The sequence below is a fragment of the Peromyscus californicus genome, unplaced genomic scaffold (genome assembly GCF_007827085.1).
Source record: "Peromyscus californicus insignis strain IS unplaced genomic scaffold, ASM782708v3 Scaffold_21__1_contigs__length_65335640, whole genome shotgun sequence".
Lineage (NCBI taxonomy): Eukaryota > Metazoa > Chordata > Mammalia > Rodentia > Cricetidae > Peromyscus > Peromyscus californicus.
In genome coordinates this window covers 27210762-27238199 of record NW_026294514.1, presented here as the reverse complement: position 1 = coordinate 27238199, position 27438 = coordinate 27210762, and the positions used below count along the sequence as shown (strand labels likewise).

Sequence of the window (27438 nt, the reverse complement as noted above, 5' to 3'; positions counted from 1 at the left end):
TTATAATGCTGTCTGTGCATACTTGTGTACAACTAGTCCTTTATTTTAATCCTCATAGCATTCAGCTGAGCTTTTGTTCCTGGCCACATATTGTTCAAGGACATAGAGGGAAGTTCATCATTGCCTTTAGTCAGAAGGTTGAAAGCAGCAGAATTACCTGGAAGCAGCAAGATCCAGGCTGCCTGCTCTCAGAGATCAGGTCCTTTCTGAGAAAGGGAGAATCAACAGCCACCAGTGATTTGAATATTTAACATTCTCAGCTGGGAGGTGGTGATGAACGACTCGGGAGCCAGAGGCAGATGAATCTCTGAGTTCGAGGCCAGCTGGGTCTACAGAGTGAGTTCCAGGACAACCAGGGCTACATGCAGAGAAGAACCCTGTCTCAAAAAACAATAAACAGACAAACAAACAAAAACGAACAAGAAAAGAAAATTTAACATTCTCAGCAGGCTAGAACGATCAAATAACTTCCTCCATTCCCAAAAAAGCCTCTCTGAAAAATTCATCATTAGCATCTCATTTGGCAAAGATTAAGATCAAGGCCCACACAGAGCTGGGCACAGTGGCACATGTCTGTGATTTCAGCACTTGGGAGGCTGAGGCAGGAGGATGGAGAGTTGGAGGCCAGTCTGTGTTACATAGCTAGACCTTGTGGGTGGGGAGGCAGCAGCCAGGCAGTATGTCTGATCTCTGTGCTTCTCTTCAGTGTTGTGCCCAGCTTTCTCCTCAGTGAAGTAAGACAGGAAAAGAAATGAATGACATGAAGAAATCCAAGGAATAATTCTGTCTTTCTTCTCAGATCACAGGATCGGATACATATGGACTTCAAAAATGATATTTTAAACACTACTAAAACCAGTAAGTGAATTCATATGGCCTTGCATTACAAAGTCAATTGTTTTTTTATACATTAATAACAAAAATCTGGAAAACAAAACTTTTTCAAAGTATCAATATAGTAGCACTCCCAAAACACTTATAAAATACTTAGGAATAAGCTTAACAATGTATCTATGTGAAGTGTGTACCCCAAACAGTGAAGCACTCTTTGTAAAGAACCAAAGGAGACTCAAACAAATGGAGAAAACCATGTTCGCGGGCCAGGAGACATCTTGAGAGATGCCAGTTTTCTCCAGATTGAGCAGTGGGTTCAACACAATCAAAGAGGAAATCCCAAGTGGAAATTTTGCTGAAACTGACAAACAGGTTTAGAATTCATCTGGAAATGTAATAATGCGACTCAGAGAACAGGAACTGTCCTAGGAGTGACCAGTCCAGGCTGAAACAAGACCCTGGAGGCTCCCAGGAGAGACGTTTCCAAGAAAGTAACAGATTCTCTAATGAGTGTGACTGTATTGAGAGGACAGATGAGACCAATGCAATGATGAACATGTGGAAAGCCGTAACTCCAGGGACAACAAAATAGGTCCAAAGACAGGAATGTAAACACTGTGAATAATTGTTTACATGGTCATTATAGCAAAAATATTGAACCAAAAAGTGGTATCTGTGGCCAGGAAGAATACGATATTTTATTTGATTGAATGAGGTTGAAAGGAGAGAGGCTGAGAACACTAAATTCTCCACCACCAAGATAGACAGTCAATAGAGAATCTTTAATGTGGGTTGTGTGCATGTCAGGAATTTGCTGGATAAATATGGTACTGAGAGATGTACAGACGAGTATTAGAATTAGATAAAAGGATTTTGGGGTTCAGTGTCCTTACCATTGGTTATGGGGATTAGGGTTGGAGGGCTAATCATTTCATGGCTCAACAATACTTGGTTTAAAAATGAGAAGAAAAAAATTTTAAAGGGTGTTATTTGTTTGTTTATTATGGGTTGTTTTTTTATTTTATTTTTTATTTTACATGCATTGGTTTCCTGCCTGCCTATAGGTCTATGTGAGGGTGTCGGATCCCCTGGAACTGGAGTTACAGACAGTTGTGAGCTGCCATGTGGGTGCTGGCAATTGAACCTGGGTCCTCTGGAAGAACAGCCAGAACTCTTAACCTTTGAGCCATCCCTCCAGCCCCAGGAAGACAGATGAGACCAATGCAATCTATTTTTTTTGAACGAATGTGAATTTATTGAATGAAAATGAACACACACAAAAAAAAAGAAGAGAAAAATGAACACACAACGTACCCAAACTTACGTGATACAATGGAGGCTGTTCTAAGAGGCAGGTTCACAGCATTAAATGTCTACATTAAAAAAACAAAAAAACAAACAAACAAACAAAAAAAAAAAAAACAGGAGAGATCTCATACTGTCAACTTAACAGCACACTTGAAAACTCTAGAACAAAAAGAAGTAAGCACACCCAAGAGGAGTAGACTGTGAGAAATAATCAAACTTAGGGCTGAAATCAATAAAATAGAAATAAACAAAAATACAAATAATCAATGAAACAAAGAGTTGGTTCTTTGAGAAAATCAGTAACACTGACAAACCTCTATCCAAATTAATTAAAAGGAGAAGAAAGAATATCCAAATTAACAAAATTAGAAATGTAAAGGGGGGCATAATAGATGCTGAGGAAATCCAGAGAATCATTAAGTCATACTTTAAAAACATATACTTCTCCAAACTGGAAAATCTAAAAGAAATGGGTAATTTTCTCAATACATACCAGGTACCAAAGTTAGATTAAGACTGGATAAGCAATGGAAACATTCTTATAACCCCCAGTAAAATCAAAGCAGCCATTAAAGGACTCCTAACCAGCCTGCATCTAATAACTGATGGAAGCAGATGCAAAGATCCACAGCCAAGCACTTGGCCGAGCTTCGGGAGTCCAGTTGAAGAGAAGGAGGAGGGATTCTATGAGCAAGGGGAGGGGGTCAAGATCATGATGGGGGGGGGGGTGACAGTTGTGTAGCTTGGTTTGTCTGTGGGACCCCTAGCAGTGGGATCATGACTTGTTCCTGGCACATGAGCTGGCTTCTGGAACCTATTCCCCATGCTGGGTTGCCTCACTCAGCCTTGAAGTAGGGGGAGGAGCTTGGTCCTGCCTCAACTTGATATGCCATGCTTTGTTGACTCCCAAGGGATACCTGCCCCTTTCTGAACAGAGGAGGAGTGGATGGAGTGGGGGAGTAGATGGGAGGTGAGTGGGAGGGAACGGGAAGAGAAGAAGGAGGGGAAACTGTGGTTGGTATGTAAAATAAATGAAAAAATAAAAAAATAAAAAAAGGACTCCCAACCAGCAGGGTGTGGTGGTGCATGGTTTTAATCTCAGCACTTGGGAGGCAGAGGCAGGAAGATCTCTGTGAGTTCACGGCCATCCTGGTCTATAAAGTGAGTTTCAGGACTGCCAGGGCTATTACACAGAGAAACCCTGTCTTGAAAAACCCAAACAAACAAACAAGCCAACAAACTGAAAGACAAAGACCACACCATCATCTCATTAGGTACAGAAAAGGCCTTTGACAAAATCTAACACCCCTTCATGATAAAAGTTCTGGAGAGATTAGGGATACAAGGGACATACCTCAACATAGTAACAGCAGTTTACAGCAAGCCCTTAGTCAGCATGAACTTAAATGGAGAGAAACTCAAAGCATTCTACTAAAATCAGGAACAAGACAAGGTTGTCTACTCTCTCTGTACCTATTCCATGTAGTACTTGAGGCCTTAGCTAGAGCAATAAGACAACTGAAGGAGACCAAGGGGAAACACATTGGAAGGGAAGAAGTCAAAGTATCTTTAGTTGCACATGATGTGATAGTATACATAAGTGATGTGAAAAATTCTATTAGGAAACTCCTACAGCTGATAAACACTTTCAAAAAAGTAGCTGGATACAAAATTAACTCACAAAAATCAGTAACCCCCTATATGCAAATGACAAATGGTCTGGGGGGAAAAATCAAGGAAACAATACCTTTCACAATAGCCTCACATAATACAAAATGTTTTGGGTTATCTCTAACTAAGCAAGTGAAAGACTTGATTGATAAAACTTTAAGTCACTGAAGAAAGAAACTGAAGAAGACATCAGAAGATGGAAAGATCTCCCATGCTCATGGATTGGTAGGATTAATAGAGTAAAAATGTCCACCTTATCAAAAGCAATATACAGATTCAATGCAAACCTCATCAAAATTCCAACACAATTCTTCACAGATCTTGAAAAAACAATTTTCAGTTTCATATGGAAACACAAAAACCCAGAATAGCTAAAACAATCTTGAATAATAAAAGAACTGCTAGAGGTATCACCATTACTGATTTCAAGTTGTACTACTGAGCTATAGCAATAAAAACTGTATGGTATTGGCATAAAGACAGACTTGTTGATCAATGGAATTAAATTGAAGGCCCAGACATAATCCATACACCTATGGACACCTGATTTTTGATAAAGGAACCAGAAATATACACTGGAAAAAATACTCCATCTTTAACAAATGGTACTGGTCAGATTGGAGGGCTACATGTAGAAAGATCCAAATAGATCCATATTTATCACTCTGTACAAAACGTAACTCCAAATGGATCAATAACCTCAACCTAAAACCAGATGCACTGAACCTGATAGAAGAGGAAGTGGGGAATAGCCTTGAACTCATTGGCACAGGAAAGACTTTCTGAACAGAACATTGTTACGGTAGGAACTAAGATCAACAATTAATAAGCTGAACCTCATAAAAATGAGAAGCTTCTGTATGGCAAAGGACACTGTCATTTGGACAAAGTGGCAGCCTACAGAATGAGAAAAGATATTTACCAATTACGCATCTGATAGAGGGCTAATATCCAAAATATATAAAGAACTCAAGAAACTAGATATCAAGAAAACAAATAATCTAATTAAAAAATGGGATACAGAGAATTCTCAGCAGAGGAAACTCAAATGGCTGAGAAACATTTAAAGAAATGTTCAGCATGATTAGCCATCAGGGAAATGCAAATCAAAACGACTCTGAGATTCCTTCTTACACCTGTCAGAATGGCTGAGATTAACTAAACAAGTGACAGCTCATGCTGGAGAGGATGTGGAGCAAGAGGAACCTTCATACACTGCTGGTGGGAGTGCAAACTTGTACAGCCACTATGAAAATCAGTGTGGTGGTTCCTCAGGAAGATGGGAATCGATCTACCTCAAGATCCAGCTATACCACGCTTGGGCATATACCCAAAGGATGCTCCATCCTACTACAGAAATACTTGCTCAGCCATGTTCATTGCTGCTCTATTCATAATAGCTAGAAATTGCAAACAGCCTAGATGTGCCTCAACAGAAGAATGGATAAAGAAAATGTGGTAGTACTACTCAGCCTCCCTTTAAAAAATGACATCATGAAATTTGCAGGCAAATGGATGGAACTAGAATAAATCATCCTTAGTGAGGTATCCCAGACTCAGGAAGATGAGTATGATATGGTATATATTCGCCTATATGTGGATATTAGCTGTGAAGTCCACTGATAACCAAGGTATAATACATAGAACCACAGAGGGTAGGTATAGAGTAAGGAACTAGAAGGAAGTCATAGATCTCTTTAGGAAAGGGAAATAGAATAGATAGTTAGGGATGGATGAGAGAGGCTGAAATAGGAGGATCAAATAGAGAGGGGGGAGGGGAGAGGGATTGTGGGAGGGAATACAGGGAGGGACAACTAAAATTAAAGGGCCTTTGAGGGGTAGTATGGGAACCTAACAGAGTAGAAAGTTCCTAAAATATATACATATATGAAGGCAATTTTAATGAAATCACCAAATAATGGGGAAGACAGTCCCAATTAGCCACCTCTTGTTACCAAATGAAGCTTCCAGTATTGGAATGGTTACATCTGATTGAGTAGTTGGCTAGAGGGTTCCCATGGGAACGCCCAAACAACCCAGGCTGTCGCCAAGACTATAGGTTACTCTCCACAAGCTGACAGCAAGGTCCATTGCTGAAGACAGCACCTACACAACTCATTGAAGACGGAGATGTCAAGCTGGTGCCTGCAGAGAGCCTTCACCCCTATTTTCCAGTGTCTTTGGTGCAGTAACATAACTCTGCACGCTCTCAAAAGAGGAATGTAAACACCAAGCTAGCCACAAACCCTTTATCTACATTGGTCCAGTGCCTGCAAGATGTGCTAGGGCAATGGTGGCACAAAGCTTATGGGAGTAACCAACCAATAACTGATTTGCCTTAAGGCTCACTCCATGAGATGGAATCCATACCTCACACTGCTTGGGTGACCAAGAACCAGAGACTAGATAGCCCAGAGACCTAGTGTAAAACCAAATAATGCTGGTTTAAAAAAAGGAGAAGACCAACAACCATAGACTAAGTATCCCAGAGATTTAGCGTAAAACCAAATAATGCTGTTTTTTTTTTTTTAAAAAAAGGAGAAGAAAGTAGTGATAAAATAACTCCCGATGATGTTCTGCTAAACCCATAGACCAGTGCCTTTCCCAGCCATCATCAGAGAAGCTTCCTCCTGCAGCATGGGCACAAGTATGAGACCCACAGCCAGACATTATGCAGAGAGTGAGAAACCTTGGAACACCCATCCCTAAAAGGGAACAGACATCCCTGGAGGGATGTCTCCATCAAATCCCTCCCCTCAGAGCTCAGAGAACCTCATGGAAGAGGAGGCAGAAAGAGTGTAAGATCCAGAGGGGTGGAGGACACCCAGAAAACAAGGCCCCCTAAATAAACACGTGCAAAACTCCTATGAACTCACAGAGACTGAAGCAGCATGCACAGGGCCTGCATGGGTCTGCACCAGGTCCTCTCTCTGTATGTCTTTCAGACTAGTGTTTTTAATGGATTTCCTGAGTGTGTGTACAAATGGGTCTCTGATTCTTGTGCCTTCTCTTGGTCTCTTTTCCTTCTGTTTGTTTGTCTTGTCCAAGTTCAATGTGATAGTTTTGTTTTATCTTATTATATTTTATTTTGTTATATTTAAAAAATGAATGAATGGATGGATGAATAAATGAATGAATGACTAGCCTGGGCTACATAGTTAGACCTCTTTTCAAACAACTGCAATGTTGTTTGGTTAAATATTTTTACACTGAATGTTTACTGCAAAATGTGCTTCTCTGGATGTAGCACACCACATGCACAATTAGGATTTCAGATTTAAAAAATGTTTATTACATGTATTTGGTGTGTGTACACATGCACACATGGACGTCAGGTGATAGCTTGCAGGAATTGTTTCTCTCTTTCCACCATGTGGGACCCAGAGATCAAACTCAGTTGTCAGGCTTGATGACAAGAATGACCCTCTTTGGTTTGACTCTGGATACATAAATAGGGGCAAGTCTAGGTGGTTGATGTTGGACTCTGGGTCTGGATTTGGAGGGCAGCAGCTCTATGTCTAGTTAAAATTTTAAAACATTTATTTATTTGTTTATTTGTATACGTGTGTTCAGATTTGTGTTTGGAGGTCAGAGGTCAATGTTCAGGCGTCAATTCTGTCCTTCCACCTTGATTATGAGGTAAGGTCTCACTTGTTTCTGTTGCTGTGATATGTATCCAAACTTCTGGCTTGTCTGCTTCCCATTTCACTCTAGGAATGTAGTAGTGTTAGGATTCCAGACAAGAGCTGTTGCGTTGGGCAAGGAAAGAAAGAAAGAAAAAGAGGAGGCAAGGAAGGAAGGAAGAAAGGAAGAAGGAAGGAAGGAGAGACAGGTCCCAGAATCAAACTCAGGCCCTCAGGCGTGGATGGCCAACACTTTTAACTGCTGACCCATCATCTCACCACCCTGACGTCTTAGCTAGTTTTAACTAGCCATGCCCTTCCTCCAGTGCCCCTTGGGTTTGTTTGCTTCCCCAACACCATCCTTTAACTTTTAAATTAAAGATCAGGAAGGACATCAGGAAGCAGAGTAGGAGCTGAGCATGGTCTCCATTCCGAGGTCATTTTGAGAAGGTCAATTTCAGAGGCTGCTCTGAGTTGGCTCTCACAGTCCGTTCCTGGCTCGGGTCCATGGCAGCCTTGGTGTGGGTGTAATGTAGCCACAGCTTGACACCTGTAGCTTTAAGAGTTGAGGGATTTGGCATATTTGGTGGAGGATTTGGCACATTTTGTGTACTGCCAGCTTAGTCTTTTTGTTTTGTTTTGTTTTTTGTTTTTCGAGACAGGGTTTCTCTGTGTAGCTTTGCGCCTCTCCTGGAACTCACTTGGTAGCCCAGGCTGGCCTCGAACTCACAGAGATCCGCCTGCCTCTGCCTCCCGAGTGCTGGGATTAAAGGCGTGCGCCACCACCGCCCGGCTGCCAGCTTAGTCTTTTAAGAACCACTGGAGACAGGATTGTGTCCATACTCATGGAGGTCCTCTGAGTCCTTTTGGAACAGTGGAGGTGGGCGGCCAAACATGATCTCAAAGTTATCCCCACCCTCAGCCTTTTAATATTCTACTTTTGTTGTTTGTTTGAGCCAGAGTCTCATTAGCCTAGGCTGGGCTTGAATTCACTATGTAGCAAAAAATGACCTTATATTCCTATTCTTTCTGTATCCACCTAACTGGCTTCCATTATAGGCATGTGCCACTACATTTAACCTTATCTCCTCTTTAATTTATTTATCTAGGGTTGTTCTTTGAGACACGGTCTTAGTATGTAGCCCTGGCTGGCCTAGAACTTGCTATATAGATCAGGCTGGATCCATATACAGACCTTCCTGCCTCTGTCCCCAGAGTGCTGGGATTAAAGTTGTATGCCACTATGCCCTAGCCCTCCTTTTATTTTGTATTTTTTATTTTTTTTATTTTTTTTTTGGTTTTTCGAGACAGGGTTTCTCTGTGTAGCTTTGCGCCTTTCCTGGAACTCGCTTTGGAGACCAGGCTGGCCTCGAACTCACAGAGATCCGCCTGGCTCTGCCTCCCAAGTGCTGGGATTAAAGGCGTGCGCCACCACCGCCCGGCGCTAGCCCTCCTTTTTAAAAACACAATTATTTTATTTTATTCCTATATCCCAAGTTACGAGTGTGGCAGGGTGACTTTTTATATGTTTGTTGGTCATTTGTACCTCCCTAGACCCCACTTGGACCCTCATTTACTCCTGAAACCCCGATGGAGTAATCTTTGGGGTGGCTTATACTTTGGGAGGAAGATGGATGTTAAGAAAATAATTAGAAAGACATATTTGGGGGCAATGGCAGAAGGCAAAGAGGAATAGAGACCAAACCTGGGAGGGACCACCTGGTAGGAACCAAGGCTTCAGCCTGCCACTGGGTCAGCTTGGCACAGAGCAATTATGGAGGGGAAGCTGGTCCAGCTGAGGATGGCCAGAGGAACACATTTGACATCACACTTTGCAAGACTCTGTTGAGAAATCAGTACTGTATCCGGCGTCCTTTACTCTGGGAAGGTGTCTTGTACAGAGTCGCGGGGGTGGGGGGAGGGCCTTGAGTTGAGGCCATGATTGCTTCTCTTTTCCACTGCCCACTTCCACAGCTGCTCTTCACTGGGCAGCTGGAGTGGTCAGGGAAGTTGCCAATGCCAGGCCATCTTCCATTGGCTAGAGCCAGCAGGAGCTGGAGGTGTTAGAGACTGGAGCTTGGAGCAAGAGAGGGTGTAGGATACATCCCTGACAGTGAAAGGGTCACTCCTCATACTCTCTAAGAGGACATTTCTTGTCTGTTGATGACTGTTCAAGTCATCAGATCATCTGTGCCCACTTGCAAAAGGTCATTATACCTGTGTTTGTTGACTGTTGACCGTCCTTCAAGAAGGAGTGGATGGGAGGGTTGTGAGTCTCCTCCAAATCAGTTGTAGGCAATTCTGCACTAATTGAACATAGCCTCAGAGAGGGGCTAGAATATATAGGCAGGGAAGGACTAGGGGAGGGGGCTTCATCTATACAGTCATAGGGGAATCTTCATCCATGCTGGGTGTAGACCTTCCAGTGAGGCTGCATTAAGGTCGCCCATGTTCCTACCCATCACCCCTCACCCATGGCTGTGTAAGTAATGAACTCATTGCTTCCCCAGAGTGAACTTTGATGGAATCTACCTCTGTTACCGAGACCCTAGAAGAAGGGGTAGAGATTGTTTATGTCTCCCTCAGGGAGGAATGTTGTGGGATATTTGTACACTGTGTGAAGATGTATTGCTGTGATGGGTTTAATAAAGAGCTGAATGGCCAATAGCTAGGTAGGAGAGACTAGGCAGGATTTCCGGGGAGAGAGAGAACTCTGGGAAGAAAAAAAGAGAGATGCCAGCAAGACGCTGAACAAGTGGGATGTACAGTACTGGAGAGAGGTAACCAAGCCATGGGGCAGAATGTAGATTAATGTAAATGGGTTAATTCAAGTTATATGAGCTAGTTGAGAACAAGCCTAAGCTAAGGCTAAACTTTCATAATTAATAATAAGTCTCTGTGTTGTTATTTGTGAGCTGACGGCCCAAAGGAAAGTCAGACTACAGAGGAATTTCAGCAATAGTACTACTTTCTCCATTGCTTTTGGCCCATGAGTTTTAAACTTGAGTCTAGATTCTAGAGTTTCAGGACCCTTTTTTTTTTTTTTTTTTTTTTGGTTTTTCGAGACAGGGTTTCTCTGTGTAGCTTTGCGCCTCTCCTGGAACTCACTTGGTAGCCCAGGCTGGCCTCGAACTCACAGAGATCCGCCTGGCTCTGCCTCCCGAGTGCTGGGATTAAAGGCGTGCGCCACCACCGCCCGGCAAGGACCCTTTTTATTACATATTTTACTCATCTATTTATTTTGTGTCTGTGTGCACACCCACGAGTGCACGGTTGGTATGTGTCTAAGTTGTGTTGAACATGTGGAGGTCAGAGGACAACTTGCAGCAGTTAGTTCTCTCCTTCCACCGTGTGGGCTCTGGGGATACATCTCAGGTCAGCAGGTTTGAGAGCCAGTGCTTTTTACCCACTGTGATGGGTGATTAACCTGTGATGGTTGATACCGTCAACTTTATGGGACCTAGAGCCACGAGGAGACCAGCCTCTGGGCATGCTGTAAAGATTGTGTTGATTGGGTTAATGGAGATGGGAAGACTCAGCATGAAAGTGAGCCGTTCCTTAGGCTTGGGTTCTCCACCTCACAGGAAGGAGAAAGCCAGCTGAGCAGGAGCATTCATCGGTCTTTGCTTCCTGACTGTGGATACAAAGTGACCAACTCCTTCAAGTTCCTACTGCCCACGTCCACATCATGGTGGACTGTGCCATCCAACCTCATGCAGGGCATTTTAGCACCAGGAAAGTAATTAAAATCGGTTTGATTCTCGGCACCACAAAAACGAAGAAAAAAGACTCCTTACTCATGTTTGCGGTCAATCCTGTTCCGGTATCTGCCTCCTGTCATGGGCAGACAACCCATATATTTTCTGTTCCATAGATTTGCCTTCTCTGGACATTTTCTTTAAAAAGAATCACATAGTACGTTATCTTCTGTTCTAGAGCCTTTCACTTAGCATACCCTCCCCCAACCCCACGCTGACCTAGAACTCACTATGTAGGTCAAGAGGGCCTGAAATTCCGGAGTGTTAGGACTGTTAGGTATGTTCCTTTCAGTCTTGTTCATGAGGCACCACATTCAAGGCATCCCACAGTGTGGATACACTTTCATAGTTTTTCTAACCATGTCCCTAGTCATGGATATTTCGGCTGTGTCCAAGTTTTGTCTTTTACACATGATGCTGTGACAAATCCTCTCCATGGAAGCTGTGTGAGCATGACTGTCGGTTGGACAGGGTTCTAAAAGTGCGATTCCTGGATTAAAGAGTGTGTGTATTAAAATAGAAACCATCGACCATCAACCAGGTGTGGAAGTGCACGCCTGCTATCCCAGCGCTCAAGAGGCTGAGGTAAGATGGTAAGTTCGAGACTGGCCTGGTTTACATCAGGAGACTGGAAGCTGTCTTGATTTGCTGAATAAAGGAAGCCCATCCCGCAGAGCCTGGGAATGTATGTGGAGAGGCATCATCAGCTCAGAGGGAGATAGATCAGGAGCAGGACAGAGGGTGTTATTGTGAGTAGAGGAACATAGTTCAGAAGCCGGAAAAAGCGGGTTCCGTTGAGACAGATCCAAGTGGAGAGGGACTGGGTCCTTAGACAGCCGAGGCCCAGACTCACGCGAGGAAGAGAAGAATTAGCAACTCAAAGGCAGCTCTGGATTTGCCCTTCTCCTGTGATGCTCTGACTGGTGAAGGATTTGTGCCAAGACTGTTCATACGAGGTGGGGGTGGAGGACCAACATTCGCATCAGCGCGATTCAGTCTCAGCTTCTTTTGCGCTGGGTGTTTGTATCCTCCTGTTTTCTGCGCATAATGGCATTCCCAGGCCTTGCTTCGGGGAGCAGAGAGCAGAGACCTGGAACACAGGTGAGCCTTAACGGACTCCTCTCTCTGACGGTCGTCTTGAGGAGCCATCTGGCCAGGCACTGTGCTCAGGCAGAACACCACCAGTCACCTCTGGCAACTATACATGTCCTTCAGCATTTCCATCCTGCTGAATCAGAGGCGCAGCTGAGTCACACTTGTTCCTGATTCCGAGTTCCATGCAGGGCCTGGCATTGGATCGGGCCTGGAACAGGAACTGGGATACTGACTTATTAACTCTTGGCTGCACATTTTCATGAATTGTGGACGCTAACTCCTCTGGAGCCTCATTCTGCCCTCCTGCTTAACCTTGCTGAACTTCAGTCTCTCTTGCTTTCCTATGTCCACAGCAGGCTGCACAGAGACAGGAACTGTCCCGACAAAGACCCTTCAGAGACAAACCCTGCTTGTTTGGGGCATTGCTGTGTCCCCAACCCCCTAGAAGATCTGTCAGTCAGGGTATATTGATGAAAGAGTGATTCAGGGGCTGGGGATATAGCTCAGTTGATAGTGTGTTTGCTAAGCACGTACCAAGTCTGGGTTCAACCCCAACACCATATAAGACAGGCACAGTGATGCACATCTGTAATTCTAGCACTTGGGAGGTGGAGGCAGAGAATCTTTTGATGAAGTTCACTCCTAGTCGTATAGGGAGTTTCAGCCCAACCTGGGATAGGTGAGACTATTTCAAAACCCAACCCAACCCAAGCTCAAATTTACCCCTCCCTGCCAAAAACAAGAATGACTCAAACCCCTTGTCTCCTCTGACAGCTTACAAATCACTTCTCCACTCTGAACTAGTGCCTGCTTGTCACACCTTGAATGAGGGTGGGTGTTGGAAAGGGGAGGAGAACTCAGTGAGATCTGTTGAAGCTCCCGTGGTCTCCTGGCCTCCCTGCTTCTACAAGGCGCGGAGCTGGTGAACTTCCGACCCTCTGCATCTCCTAAGCCTCTTCCTGATGCTTTCGAGGGCTGTCCCATCCGAGGACCTGGAACACTGGAGGAATCCAGCACACATTCCCCCAGTGATCCATGTTCAGCCAAAGGAGGCTTGGGCTGGGCGTGAAGGGGCGGACAGGCAGGGCTCTGTCTTCATCTTTTCACTCAGGGGACAGTGAGATGACTCAGCCAGTAAGGACCCTTGCCACCAAGGCTGATGACCTGAGTTTGATCCCCAGGAGCCATATGGTGGAAGGAGAACAGATTCTGACCTACACATGTGTTCTCTCTCTCTCTCTCTCTCTCTCTCTCTCTCTCTCTCTCTCTCTCTCTCTCTCACACACACACACACACACACACACACACACTGAGAGAGAGAGAGAGAGAGAGCTTTTGCTCACTGTTGCTCAGCTTCTGCTTGGAAGTACTGAAGTAAATACCCAACTACAGTGATTTATATAGTTTAAAAAAGACATTTAATGATTACACTTTACAAGAAATTAAAGGTAGATAGTTATGCATTGGTTCAGTGGTTATAGTACCTTTTTAGACTTAGATTTTTTTTTTGACAAACTGAGGTAAAGCGTACACAACAAAATTACCATTTTGACTTTTGTTTTTCATTTTTTGGGGTGCTAGGGTTTGAGCCTGAGTTCTCAGAACCGTTAAGTAAGGACTCCACAAGTGAACAATATTGAGCCCTCATTTTAACTTTTTTAATGCAATGTCACGGAGCACTTTCACACTATTGCCCAGTAATCAGGGTCCACCTTCAGGACTCTTCCATCATCCTAAATTAGGGCTGTGTCATCAGACACCGACGCCCACTCCCCTCCGCCATCCAGCCTCTAGTCACCATTATCTGGTTATTCTTGGTACTTCCTACATGTAAACATGCAAGGTTTGTCTTGGGGGTCTTGCTTCTGCCACTTGGACGCACACTTTCAAGGCTCACTCATGTGGCAACATGGGTCAGCTTCCTCATACCCCCCCACCCCGGCTCGGAGCTGAGGACCGAACCCAGGGCCTTGTGCTTGCTAGGCAAGCGCTCTACCACTGAGCTAAATCCCCAACCCCATGGATCAGCTTCTTATTCCTTCTCATTGTGGGATAGTCTCCTGTGGTGTGCACAGACAATGCGTAACTTACCCATTCATTCATCGGCCATCATTTTAGTTGTTTTGACCTTTGACTCTTAGGACTCATGCTGCTGTTAGCATCAGCCTACAAATGTCTGAGCCCTTGTTTCCAATTCTTTTGGGTACCTACTTAGCGGTGGACTTGCTGGATTACGTGGTAGTTCTATATTTAATGTTTTAAGGAGAATGATATGCTGTGTTCCACTGTGCCTGGGCTATGGTTCATTCAGGTTTACCAGTAAGTTAGAAACTTTCCCTTTCTCTACTTCCTTGATGATACTTGCTGTTTTCTCTCCTCCTCCTCTTCCTCTTCCTTTTACTGATAAGGATTCTGATGGGTAGGAGAAATTATCTCACTGTAATTTTAATTTGCGCTTCTTAGAAAAGAGTGTTTGGGGTCCAGTGTTAGGATGGACCAAATTTACCAGTAGTCATACCAATACGGAAGGGGAGTGAACAGCCAGGGTAGGGGTTCTAAACCTACCTCTGCAATGGGGGATCTGGTAAGAATATGGCCTCTGTCTCCCTGTAACTGTATGTGTGTGGACTGCATCAGTTCAGATACCAGAGTCTGCGGACATGAGCCATGTTGGAGGACAAGAAGGAACCCCGAGGGGCCACAGTTTAGGTGGACAGTCTTAGAGGGTAGTGGAGGTGTTCCCCGAAGACGAGCCAACAAAAGAAGGCCTGCCCTCCTTGGCTAAGAACTCCTTGCTGACAAGGCCATGAGTAGCCATGATCTTGAGGAGTCCATAGCGAAACTTCTGGCCAATAAACGCATAGATGATGGGGTTAAGGCAGCTGTGGAGGAAGCCAAGGATCTCGGTAGCATTCAAGGCCCTGTCAATGTCATTGCGGCGCTTACAGGTCTCCTGGATCTGTTTGGTCCTCATGAGGGTGTCTGCAAACAGGACCAGGTTGTAGGGCAGCCAGCAGAGCAGGAAGACAAGCACGACGGCAAAGATGACCCGCATGGCCCGGTGCTTCTGCCCCATGTGGGCCTTAAAGAGCGTGCGCAGTGTGAACCCGTAGCAGAACAGCATGATCAGCAGTGGGATGAGGAAGCCGAAGGTCTGAGGCAGGAAGCGCAATACCACCCTCCACTTGGCTGTGTTGTTACCTATGTCCTCATAGCAGACTAGGGTTAAAGAGTTTGCCTTAACGGTATTACGAAAAATTAAGATGGGCAGGGACACAAATACTGACAGTACCCACATGGCTATGCATACAAACTTGACCAAGTGTCTCTTCTGGATCAGTGTGCTTGTGGCATGGACGATCGCCAGGTAGCGGTCCATGCTGATGCAGGCTAGCAGCAGGACGCTACTGTAGAAGGTAACTTCCTTCAGGAAGGAGAATATCTTGCACATGGCTGGGCCAAAAGTCCAGCCCTTTACCTTGGATGCAGCCCAGAAAGGCAAGGTCAGGGCAAAGAACAGGTCGGCAATGGCTAGGTTCAGCAGGTAGACATCAGTGACAGAGCAGGTGCTCCGGTTGTATAAGATGACCAGCATCACCAGGGAGTTTCCCAGGAGGCTCAGCAGGGTTACCAGGACATATATTACAACCACAGCGTATCTGTTGATTTCTAGGTTTTCGGGGTGGCATGGGGCAGCATTTGGTAGAATGGGGGGCAGGTTAGAGCTATAATTGAAGCTATCAATATCTCCACTGAAGAATTCTTCAAGGTTGAAGTTATCCACCATGATTTCTCCCATTTTTGAGGTAAACTTAATCCTGTCAACAGAGGAGAGATGACGGTTAACACGCAGCAAAGTCACCCTGATTCTTGCCTATCCACCCAAGGAACTGGGATCTCAGGATTCATTGCATTGGCTTGCATATTACAAAGAAGACATTTTTTTCCTTCAAATTTGAAAATGATAGCAGTAATCATTTGAGACAAAATAGTAGACTTTTTTTTTTTTTTTTTTGAGTGGGGATAAAGACTACAGTTCTCAGCTGGGCAGTGGTGGTGCATGCCATTAATTCCCAGCACTCAGGAGGCAGAGCCAGGCAGATCTTTGTGAATTCGAGGCCAGCCTGGTCTACAGAGTGAGATCCAGGACAAGCACCAAAACTACCCAGAGAAACCCTGTCTCAAGAAACACACACACAAAACAAAAACAAAAACAACCCCAAAACTATAGTTCTCTTCAAGACATTTTTTTTTTCTTCTTGAAGTAGGGTCTTGGTTGGGCTCAAAGTTGCTGTGTCTCCAAGGATGTACAAATACATTATATACGTGTGTGAAAAAGTTATAACTAAACTCATTATTATGCATAACTAAAATATGCCAATAAAACACTAAAAATAAAAAGGTTAATTGGAGAGCACACAGTCTTACAAAATAAATAAAAATATTAAAGCAATAATAATAGGAAAAAACAAAAAAATGGGGCTGGAGAGGCGGCTCAGTGGTTACAAGCACTGGCTGCTCTTGCAGAGGACTCACGTTTGGCTTTCAGCCCCCACCTGAGAGTCAACAACCACCTGTAACTCCAGTTCCAAGGGATCAGATAATCTCTCCTGGCCTCCTCAGGTACCATGCATGCAGATGGTACACAGACATACTTGCAGGTGAAACACCCACACACATAAAACATTTTTAAAAAATCAATTTAAAAAAGAAGAACAAATATGGGCTGGAGGTGGAGCTCGGTTGATAGAATGATAGAATGCTTGCCTGGCATGCACATAGTCCTAGGTTGAATTCCCAGAACTGAATAGACTAAATAAACTGTGTGATGGTACATGCCTGTATTCCCAGCACTCAGCATACTGGAGGTAAAGGAAGGAAAATCAGGATTTTAAAGCCATCTTTGGCTACAAAGTAAGCACAAATCTAGCCTGGACTATATAAGACCCTGTCCAAAACAAAACAACAATAACAACAACAGAAATCAAAACCCGAACAATAAGTGGCTGGGGAAGTGGCTTATTGGGTAAAAGTGCTTGCTCCCCAGGTTTGACCACCTGTTTGGTAGGTAGATAGATATTGGAGCCCAGGTAAAATGCAGGGCTGTGAGTAGCTCCAACTCCCAGGCAGCAAGGGCAGGCTTAGTGTTCCATAAGGATACCAAGAAGGCCAGCATGGAAGGCAGACACTCCGAGGAGAGGACCAAGAGGGATTAGCAATACACAGCCCTGGGCAAAGGGACAGGGTTGCTGTTTGTGTCTTAATGCACTAATCTCTACAAGGGATGCGTTAGCGGCTGAAGGGACAAAGGGAAGGATGGAGGATTACAGTTGAGATCTGCTTTGTGCAAGATTTCCCTTGCTCACCACCAGTGGTATGATTAGCCCCTGTTTGCTGGGGGTGGGGGGATGATGAGACCTGGAGAGGCTCAGTAACCAGCCTGTGATCACGGACGGGGCTGTCCTGGTGCTGCTGAATCACAACTCTACAACTCTGCTTACATGTCATTAGTCCATCAACTCCACTTACTGTCTTTCATTTATTGTTGGAAGCTCATACCTCTTACGTTAGGTATGTTCGTTGGCTAAGCGTTTTGCTTTACCATTCCTCCCAAGGGTTGGCCCTGGATTGCTAAGTGCACATTCTACCACAGAGCTACCACCCCATCTATCAAGTTCTTGAATTATTTTTCAGTCAAGGTGGGCACAGCCCCTCTCTTATTGCTTGGGAACTTGGGCATCGTCATATTTTTCTACCTCCAAGGTTGCAAATTAACAACATAGTTATTGCTGGATTGGTAAACCAGACATCTTCAATTGAGTGCCCTGTCACGGTCTCCAAGATGCTGTAGGCACCCCTGGATTGAAAGGAAGTGCCAGCTTACATTAGCCCAGAAGCTCCCTGGGTGGGATGAATTAGTGAGGTCATGAAAAAGCTCAAGCATGTGGGGGTTTTTCAGACCCCAAACATTTCAGCTAATCTTTTCAGTGACAGAGAAACCAGGCATTTTACTACAACTCCAATCCTCATTCTCTTCAGAAACAGTTCGTAAATACTGCAGGGGTGTGGCAGTCCTCAGTGCCTGGAACATCTCCAGACCCAACTGTAGCCCAGGCAAAGATGGCAGGCAGGCTTGAGAAGACTGCAGGTAGGGATTGGGCTGCAAGTAGTTCTAAGTAGTTTTTGGAGGGTACAGGAAGGAGGTCAGGAGTTCTTCCTATACAGTAAGGAGGCCTAATGTTTAAGGGGTCCAGCCAGGGAGGGGGGCATACCGCAGGGTCAGGCTAGGTTTAGAGGAACAAAGAGAGAAATTCATGATAGTTCATGGGGTGTTCCAGGTCCGAATGCTAGCTTTTCATCCCTGGGACACCTAAGCTAGGCAGCTACAACCCATAAAGGGCAGTGGCAGTGAGAACTCTCTAGAGGAAGTGAGGAGTGGATTCGATTGCTCAAGCAGGGGAGGAACTCCTGAGGGTGTGGGATGTGTTTGATGTTTTGAATATTAATTCCCAGTCGGGCCCACAGATGGAGTCATCTTAGGGACTTAGAGAGTTCATTTTGGGAAGTGACCCAATGAGGTTTTCTAGCCCGTCTTTCCAGGTTTCAGCTGGGGAAGAAATAGGCCCAGATACAGGAAGGGGTTTGCTAGGGACCACACCTCCCTCTTCTTTGCTACGATCTCAAAGCCACTGGCTCCTGCTGCTGGGGTCCGACGCTCTGTACTCCAGCGGCCCCAAGCGGGTCGGTCTACCTTGCCATAGAGCCGTGCTGTCTCTCTTTCTGGTTTAGGTGGGGTAGTTCAACCAGGCAGCAGAGCTGGACACTGAGGTCCTGGCACTTTCGGCCACTCTCTACTCTCCTCCCTGGACTGGATGCTGCTTGTCTTCTCTCTCCCCCAAACCCTTCAAAAGCACCCAGATTCTTCCTCCTTGCTGTGTGCCTCTGAGCAGTGCCACCCAACGTGGTCTCCAAACCTTCCTTCCTTATCTTTTGCTTTTCTTCCAGCCTCCCGTGCTGACCACGGGCCCCGTTCTGGCTGTTGCTGTGCTTTCTTGACTCGGATACTTGACAGCGCGTTGAGGATGTCAGCTTCATGGCATTGCTGACCCACCCTGGGAGCCAACATCCTCTCCTTTGACACAGCCCTTTGATAAAAGTGAAAATCCCAACCCAGTATTGACTATTGTGGAATATTACTTTAACTACGTAAAGGTGTGTTACTTTTGTTGATGCTGCATTTGTTTAACAAAGTAAAGATGTAACACTGTAAAGATGTGCTGCTTTGCCTGCCTAAGGCACCTGATTGGTCTAACAAAAAGCTGAATGGCCAATAGTTAGAGAGATAGGCAGGGCTGGTGGGCAGAGAGAATAAATAGGAAGAGGAATATAGGCTTGAAAGAGAGGAGGGGGAGAGAAGGAGGGAGAAAGAGAGGGAGGTGCCCAGGGCCAGCCAGGCAGGCAGCTGCCAGACAGACAGACATGGAGTAGGACATACAGAATTTCCATTTCCTTTGAAAGGTAAAAAGCCCTGAGGCAAAAACACAGATGAAGAGAAACAGGTTAAATTAAGTTATAAGAGCTCATGGGACAAGCATAAGATAAGGCCAAGCATTCATAACTAATAATGTCTCCGAGTCATGATTGGGGAGCTGGTTGGTGGCCCAAAAGAAAGCTTGCTACCACTGACACATTTTGAAAACTTGACACCAGGGATGTATCTTGTCCCCTTTACTAGTAGTGATTACAAATGAAAGGATTACTAAATGTAGCGTCATGGACATCCATTATGTGCTCCCCTCCAAGCATGCCCAGGGGGCAGTGTTGGATTTCCACCACCTCTCGTTAGCTCTCTGGAGCACACACACTGGGCACATTCACTGAAGTGGTCTGCCCTAGGAAAACAGTCTTTGTGTCCAGCTTCAGGAAACACTCCTTAGTATGAGTCTGGTTTCTTTCCCCTGCTGGGAAAGAATGAAATGATACCGGGCCAGTGGGTGCTAAAACCTGGTATCGAAAGGGTGATTACCCATGGGTTGAGTGGCAGATGTGTGTGGCACACATACACACACACATACACACATGAACATGCACATACACATTCACGAACATGCATATATGCACACACACAATGCAGTGCTAGCTCGTACTATGATTCTTAGACTTGAGATAGTGTATCTACGGATGACTGTTCTCTCCCATCCCATCCTCAGTCAAGGTCAGGGAGAGTAGCAAGCCTACCTAGTTTTCAGGGCTGAGTCCCGTGAGCACCTTCACATGCTCTGACCCGCATAACAGTAGCCGTATTAGTTGTAATCTGGATGGCTGACTGGCTTGCAGCCTCACAGGCAAAGGCCTTTTCACCATTTATTTATCTTTCCGTCCTCACATGAGTCTACACAGTTGGCACGTTCTGGATGAGGAAGCCAAGTCCCCGGAGGTGAAGCAACTCACCTAGAGAGACACAGCTGAGCCAGGTTGTCAACATTTTTAAAGGGATTTTTAAAATCGGCTCTTTAAATGCCCTTTTGTCAAATGCCACAAGGAGCAGGATCCCAGCCTCAGCCAGCCTCACGTTTCCTAGGTGCATAGGTACCGCTTTGTCACAGACAATCAAACACCGTTGGTGTAGAAAAGGGGCCCAGATTGGACATTTCTCAATTACCCACTTCCGCTTTTCTTCTTCTTCTTCTTCTTCTTCTTCTTCTTCTTCTTCTTCTTCTTCTTCTTCTTCTTCTTCCTCCTCCTCCTCCTCCTCCTCCTCCTCCTCCTCCTCCTCCTCCTCCTCCTTCTTCTTGGTACCCTAGGCTGGGCTACATGAGATCCTATATCAAAGTTTTATTTTGTTCTGTTTTTTTAAAAAAAGAGCTCTAATCTCGGTCCTGCTCTTGAGGGTCAAGGCAAGAGCATCATCTGTCTCTGGGCCTCAGCGTTCTCCTGGAAGACACTGGGTTGTTCCAAGTCTTCTCTGCCCAGAATTGTAGTTATAGCCCATTTAGCTCTCTAAAAAAGTAGCTAAGCTGGGCGGTGGTGGCCCACACCTTTAATCCCAGCACTCGGGAGGCAGAGCCAGGCGGATCTCTGTGAGTTCGAGGCCAGCCTGGTCTCCAAAGCGAGTTCCAGGAAAGGCGCAAAGCTACACAGAGAAACCCTGTCTCGGAAAAAAAAAAAAAAAAAAAAGAAAAAAAAAGGAGGAAAAAAGTAGCTAAAATAGAGCAGAATTTACTTCACTGGAAGCTGGGGAGATGGTTCTGTCAGCAAAAGCTCTTGCTGCTTGTTGGATGATCTGACCTGAGTCCCCAGAACCCACGGGAAGAATTGATTTCACAAAATTGCCCTCTGACCTCCACATGTATTCCATAGCGCGCGCGCACACACACACACACACACACACACACACACACACACACACCCCATAACTTTTTAAAAATTTTTTTTAAGTGGCCACTGTAGCTACCTTTCAAGGGCTCAGTGGCCATGGGTGACCAGTGGCTTCCATGTTAGACGGTGCAGATACGGAGCATGCCTACTGTAAAAAGTGCTTTGAGATAGCCCCAGCTAACTAAAGATGCAGATTCCAGCTCTAAGGTTATACAATGCAGTAGGCCACTTCCCGGGGCTCCAGGAAAGGCAGAGTTCCCAGGCCCCTTCTACCAGAAACACATTCCCAGTCACTGAATAATCAGCTCTCCTACCTGCCCGTCGCTCTACAATGCTGTTGAGTGGCGCGCCCCGGCCTCCCTGTGACTCAAGGCTTGGAAGCAGTCAGGGCTGTTGGACTGGAAGAAAGGCAGAAGAAAGAAGAGGCAGCTGTGACGGGGAAGCTGCTTCTGACCTGGGCGACCGATGGGGAAGTCCTGGAGGCCCGTGGGACCAAATGTCCCACCCCCAAGGGAGGTGTCCTACAGAGGAGCGGCTCGTCTGTTCTAGGACTCTGACTTCAGGCTCAGGTCCTACCTGGCGATTCTGCGCTGAGCTCTTGGGATTTTCATGCCTTCTGATGGTTTCTGGAAGAGCCTGTCCATCGGAAGGCAGAAGTCAGCTTCCTTCCCAGCCTATGCCTCTTTTTTTTTTTTTTTTTTTTAACAAAACAAAACAAAACAGGGAAGACGTGGGCTCCCCAGACCCTGCTGATGGACTTGGCTGAACTCTCACTCACTCTTCCTTCCTTCCTTCCTCTCAGGGTCAGAAGAGAACCAGTACTTCTGTTTCTCTCTCTCTCTCTCTCTCTCTCTCTCTCTCTCTCTCTCTCTCTCTCTCTCTCTCTCTCTCTCTCTCTCTCTCTCTCTCTCTCTCTTTCTTTTTCGAGACAGGGTTTCTCCGTGTAGTTTTGGTGCCTGTCCTGGATCTCGCTCTGTAGCCCAGGCTGGCCTCGAACTCACAGAGATCCGCCTGCCTCTGCCTCCCGAGTGCTGGGATTAAAGGTGTGCGCCGCCGCCGCCGCTGCCGCCGCCGCCGCCGCCGCCACCACCACCCGGCGGTATTTCTGTTTGTTGTGAGCCCCTGCCCTGGCTGGGGGACCCCCGCTCACTGCCTTCTCTCCCTGCTGAGGATCTGACTTCTGTCACCGCAATTGGCTCTTCCCCTTTAGCCTGAACTTAGTCCTTCTCACTCTGCCTCGGAACCTTTGCCTCTGTTCTGCCACATCTTCCTTCCCACGGCCGCTCTCTCACTTCCTCGCCTCTCATTTGCTGCTCCATAGAGGGCTTCTTTCCTTACTCTGCGAACATGACCAGCACTGCATGCGTTGGGGGGTAGGGAGCATGTCTGGCAACCTTTCTTTCTTCAGTTAAATCGTTTTCGTATTAGCAAAATAGTATCTCAAGACAAGCAGATTGGAAATGGACAAGCCATACCAAAGCACATACATAGAACCTGCAAGTTTCTCATATCTTTCCCCATGACAACCACCATCCACGTTGTTGAGACCAGGCTAGGCCCTATTCTAAGGTACTCCATATTGTACAAAAAACATATATGTAAGTATTTTGCCTGCATACATGTATGTGCACCACATGCATGCCTTCCTGATGCCCTTGGAGGTAGAAAGGGATGTTAGATCCTGTGGGAGCCCATTTTCAGGTTCCTCGTGGCTTTACCCAGCAGATCTGCATAGAGAGGATGATTAGACCATGGGCCTGAGTGCAGGTGTCTGAGATGGTCTGCATTTGGTGGTGCTGGGGGGAGGTCTTTTGCTCCACCCCTTGGCATTTCTATAAGTACTCAAGGCAGAGACAGTCGGGGCCTGTTGGAATAGGTTCCAGGCCCTCTCGAGGCTGTCCTGTATTTTCTATCTGTTTAGTTCCACAATCTAAACCCTTCTATCTAATATTTCCTGCTGCTCGCACTCAAGAAAACTCTGGGGAACTGTGGGGTTGGTGGGTAGCCGCCCCGCAGGATCCCCTGGAACTGGAGTTACAGATGGTTGTGAGCCACCACATAGGTGCTGGGAATTGAACCCAGGTTCTTTCCAAGAACAAGTAAGTGTTCTTAACTGCTAAGCTCCATGACATATATCTTTGTGTGTACATCTTTCCAGATTTTTTCCCATGTAAACACAAGTGTGTTTTTTTTCCTGTCCTTCTTTCCTCAATAAAGACGATATTTTATTAGTTGTATTGTCTTGTACATTCCCAATGTGTCATGGACGATCCTACCTCAGTATATATGGGCTCATCTTTTCAGTGACTGCTCAGTCCTTGTCATCTTTGATTTCTACATCATTTGAGTCCTGCTGACTTGTTCTCTTCTCATTTACCCATACTTTCTCTAGGTGTCATTTGCTTCTCAGAATTTGTCACAGATGACTGCCCCTGAAGGTTTTACCTGGGCCTTCTCGTCTTACTCTACCAGCTCTCTATGGGGAGTCCAGCTGCCTCTGCGGCTTCAGCTAGTACCCCTGGTCAATGTCCTTAGCACCTTATCTTCCCAGCTTTTCTCCTAAGCCCCAACATTGTATGTAACGATCACCTGCAGTCTCCCTTAAGTTCTCCAGATGCTGCAAACTCAAAATGTACAACACTCTAGAGCAGTGGTTCTCAACCTTCCTAACGCTGCGACCCTTTAATTACAGTTCCTCATGTTGTGGTGACCCCACCCCTCCCCAACCATAAAATTATTTCCTTGCTTCTTCATGACTGTAGTTTTGCTACTGTTATGGATTGTAATGTATATATCTGATATGGAGGCTATCTGATATGTGACCCCTGGGAAAGGGTCATTTGACCCCCCCCCCCCCCGCCCTCCCTGACACCCGTGTTTTCCCTCTGGCCTGTTCTGTCACCTACTCCTCTGCCCCAGCTGGCGACATGTATGCCCTCATCTCAGCTCCCCCCCCGCCACTTCCTCTCCTTTCCTCTTGACTATCTTCTCTACATCACCTTCACTGACAGTGTTAGGCAATGCTGCATCCTCTCTCCTAAACTACACCAGTAGTTATGCAACAGTTGTGGGGGCCAGAGCCAAGCTAACTGGTGAAAAATCTACAGCCAGCAATCCGGTCTCACCGGGTCTTGGTTCTGCCATTCACAGAATGTGCACAGTGGGAACACCTACTGCGCATGGGTGTTCCAGGGACCAGAGGAGTCTCTACGAAGCATCTAGAGTGATGTTCAGCTCCTCCTCCTCCTCTTCCTGTCTCCTTGCTTCCTACATTATGGCTTCCTACCTCAAGTCTTTCTCTTCAACCCACCATACATCCTGCTGCCAGACAGATCTTCCCAAAATGTAATGATGCTCACTTCACATGCCTCTTAGAAACCTTTAAGAACCCTCCACAGCCTCAGATGAAGTCAGCCCTGATGTGGACACTTGATACCCTTGTGGCTGACCCCGGTTACTTCTGGCTATCTCTTGAACTCTAACCTCTGAGAACCCTGTGCAGCTAGCTCCCTAGGGGTTACTCTGTTTCTATGGGGTCCGTGGTGTTCACTCCCTTTCCTTGGATACGCTTCAAACCCTCTGATGGGATTCTCCTTTTGGTTGCCACGTTCGGTCCAGGTTTTGTGATCCATCATCTGGCTGTTTATCCCTTTGCATCTTATATGTTTGGTTGTGAGCCTAGCCTTTAACAGCTGAGCCATCTCTCCAGCCCATCCCTTTGCGTCTTGAAAGCAGAGGTTTGTGAGTTTGTCTCTGGCTTCCCAAACGAGTCACAGTGGGATGAGTGTCACGAGTGCTTCGTGCATTTTTGGTGGACACTGCTAAACTGATAAAGTTTGGGGGGAACTGATGGACACGAGAACATCCCACGGTTTGAAGAACTATGCGATGTGGTCCAAACCTCTCAGAGCCCCACCAGCCTGGCAGCACAAATGACGTCCCATCAGAAGGGGCAACGCTGCCCTCGTCAGCTCAGACACTGGCTCTGGCCCCTGCAGAGGGCAGCTCAGTGATCTGGGAGACTCATTGGAGGTATCTCCCGTGTGCCTCTGTGGGTGTGGCTGGGCAGGGTCCTTAAAGCCAGTGCTGGAGGACTGCCATCCTTGCAAGGCCAGGCTCTTGGGGTGGTCTGTTGTGACCACTGTCGAACTCTCCTTTGAAGGGTCCCCAAAGTCCAGGAAAACTTTCTAGTTTCTCCTCATCTCGTTTGCTGAAGAGATAGATGGGTGGGCTGTTCAGAAACAGTGCTGACCTGGAGGCCGGAACTCAGTATTGTTCTTCCTTTGCCCAAACAAGGGAGCTCAGGCTCAATCTCCCTCCCCATTCCTTGCCTTCGAATCCTTCCTAGAGAATTCTTTTCTAGATAATCTCCCGTTCTCTTAAAAACCGGCTTCTACCATTACTCCAACTTCCATCTGCTTATGAGGAAGGCCAAAATCCATGCTGGAATTCCTGCCAATAGGTTAAAGACTCTGCTCTGGTAAAACTACCTGCATCAGGCCAATCCCCAGAAAGGACCGCACTCTTTGAGGATGATTCTAGTACCTCCGTTGTTTGGGGGAGCCTCCTCTGTCCATCCCTTTGTGACTGCGTTTGCTGAGGACACGTACTGAGGGCACGTTCTACCCAGAGCACCAGGGCAGAAGCTCCGGTTGCTAAACTCTTACTCCACACAAAGGCAACAGGCTGCAATGCTAGGCAGCCAAGCCCCTCAGAGGCTGTCTCCAGGTTCTGGTCAGAGCCACAGCATTGCCCAAGCATTGCAGAGGCTCCAGCAGAGGGGACGGGACAGTGTGAACGCCAGTCTAGGGTTCGTAGTGTTCTCTAGCAGCTGGGGAGGGCAGCTAATTGCCTTGTTAGAGAGTGAGCCCGCATTTCTTCTGTAACAGGTTTCTCAGAAGTGCCACAATTAGTACCTAGTGAATGAACAACACAGTTTGCATAAGCTTTCTCAGAGACTTCCGGGGAAAACGCTGTTACTCAAGATCAACTCATCTACTGTCTTTATCATAGCGTCCAACTAAGTGAGTGCCAATGCTGAGTCACCAGGACTGAGCCCCTCCTTCTAGGTACTCACAGTGTGGAAGCCATCAAGTCACCATAACAACTGAAAGGGAAGGACAGAGAGCCCCATACCTATACCTCTTCTGCCCACCAAACCCAGATGCCCTGGAGAGCAGTTGGGAATCTCACATGTAGCTGGTAGGATAGTACAATACAAACTTCTTGGGAATATACAGGACACCTCCCCCTCCTCCTCCCCCCTCCCCGTATCCATAGGGTCTGCGTTCATAGTTTCTGCATTTACAGATTCAACTGACTGCAGGTTGAAAATATATTTGAAAAATTATGTCTATACTGGAGATGTTCAGACTTTTTCTTGTCATCATTTCCTACACATCACAGTAGAACACTGTTTACATTAGCATTTATACCATCTTAGGCACTTTCAGTAAGTAATCTGGAATTGGTTTAAAGTATGTGTGATGCTGTGCATTGGAGATTTCATATATATATATATATATATATATATATATATATATATATATATATATATATATATATATGGGACTTGAGTGTCTGGGAGATTGCTACCTGCAGAGATTTTGGTACCTGCAAGGGGATTCTGGTTTTTTTGTTTGTTTGTTTTGTTTTGTTTTTCAAGACAGGGTTTCTCTGTGTAGTTTTGGCTCCTGTCCTAGATCTCTCTTTGTAAGACCAGGCTGGCCTCGAACTCACAGAGATCCACCTGGCTCTGCCTCCCGAGCGCT

General features: G+C 46.0%; 1 protein-coding gene across 1 annotated transcript; it reads right to left on the bottom strand.

Annotated features, from left to right (window-relative positions):
* Window positions 1-13998: 13998 nt before the first annotated feature.
* Window positions 13999-16088, bottom strand: Cxcr2 (C-X-C motif chemokine receptor 2). The gene has a single exon (XM_052749251.1). It carries the CDS (start codon window positions 16086-16088, stop codon window positions 15009-15011), a length of 1080 nt encoding a protein of 359 aa, XP_052605211.1. The 3' UTR covers window positions 13999-15008.
* Between the last annotated feature and the right edge of the window lie 11350 nt (window positions 16089-27438).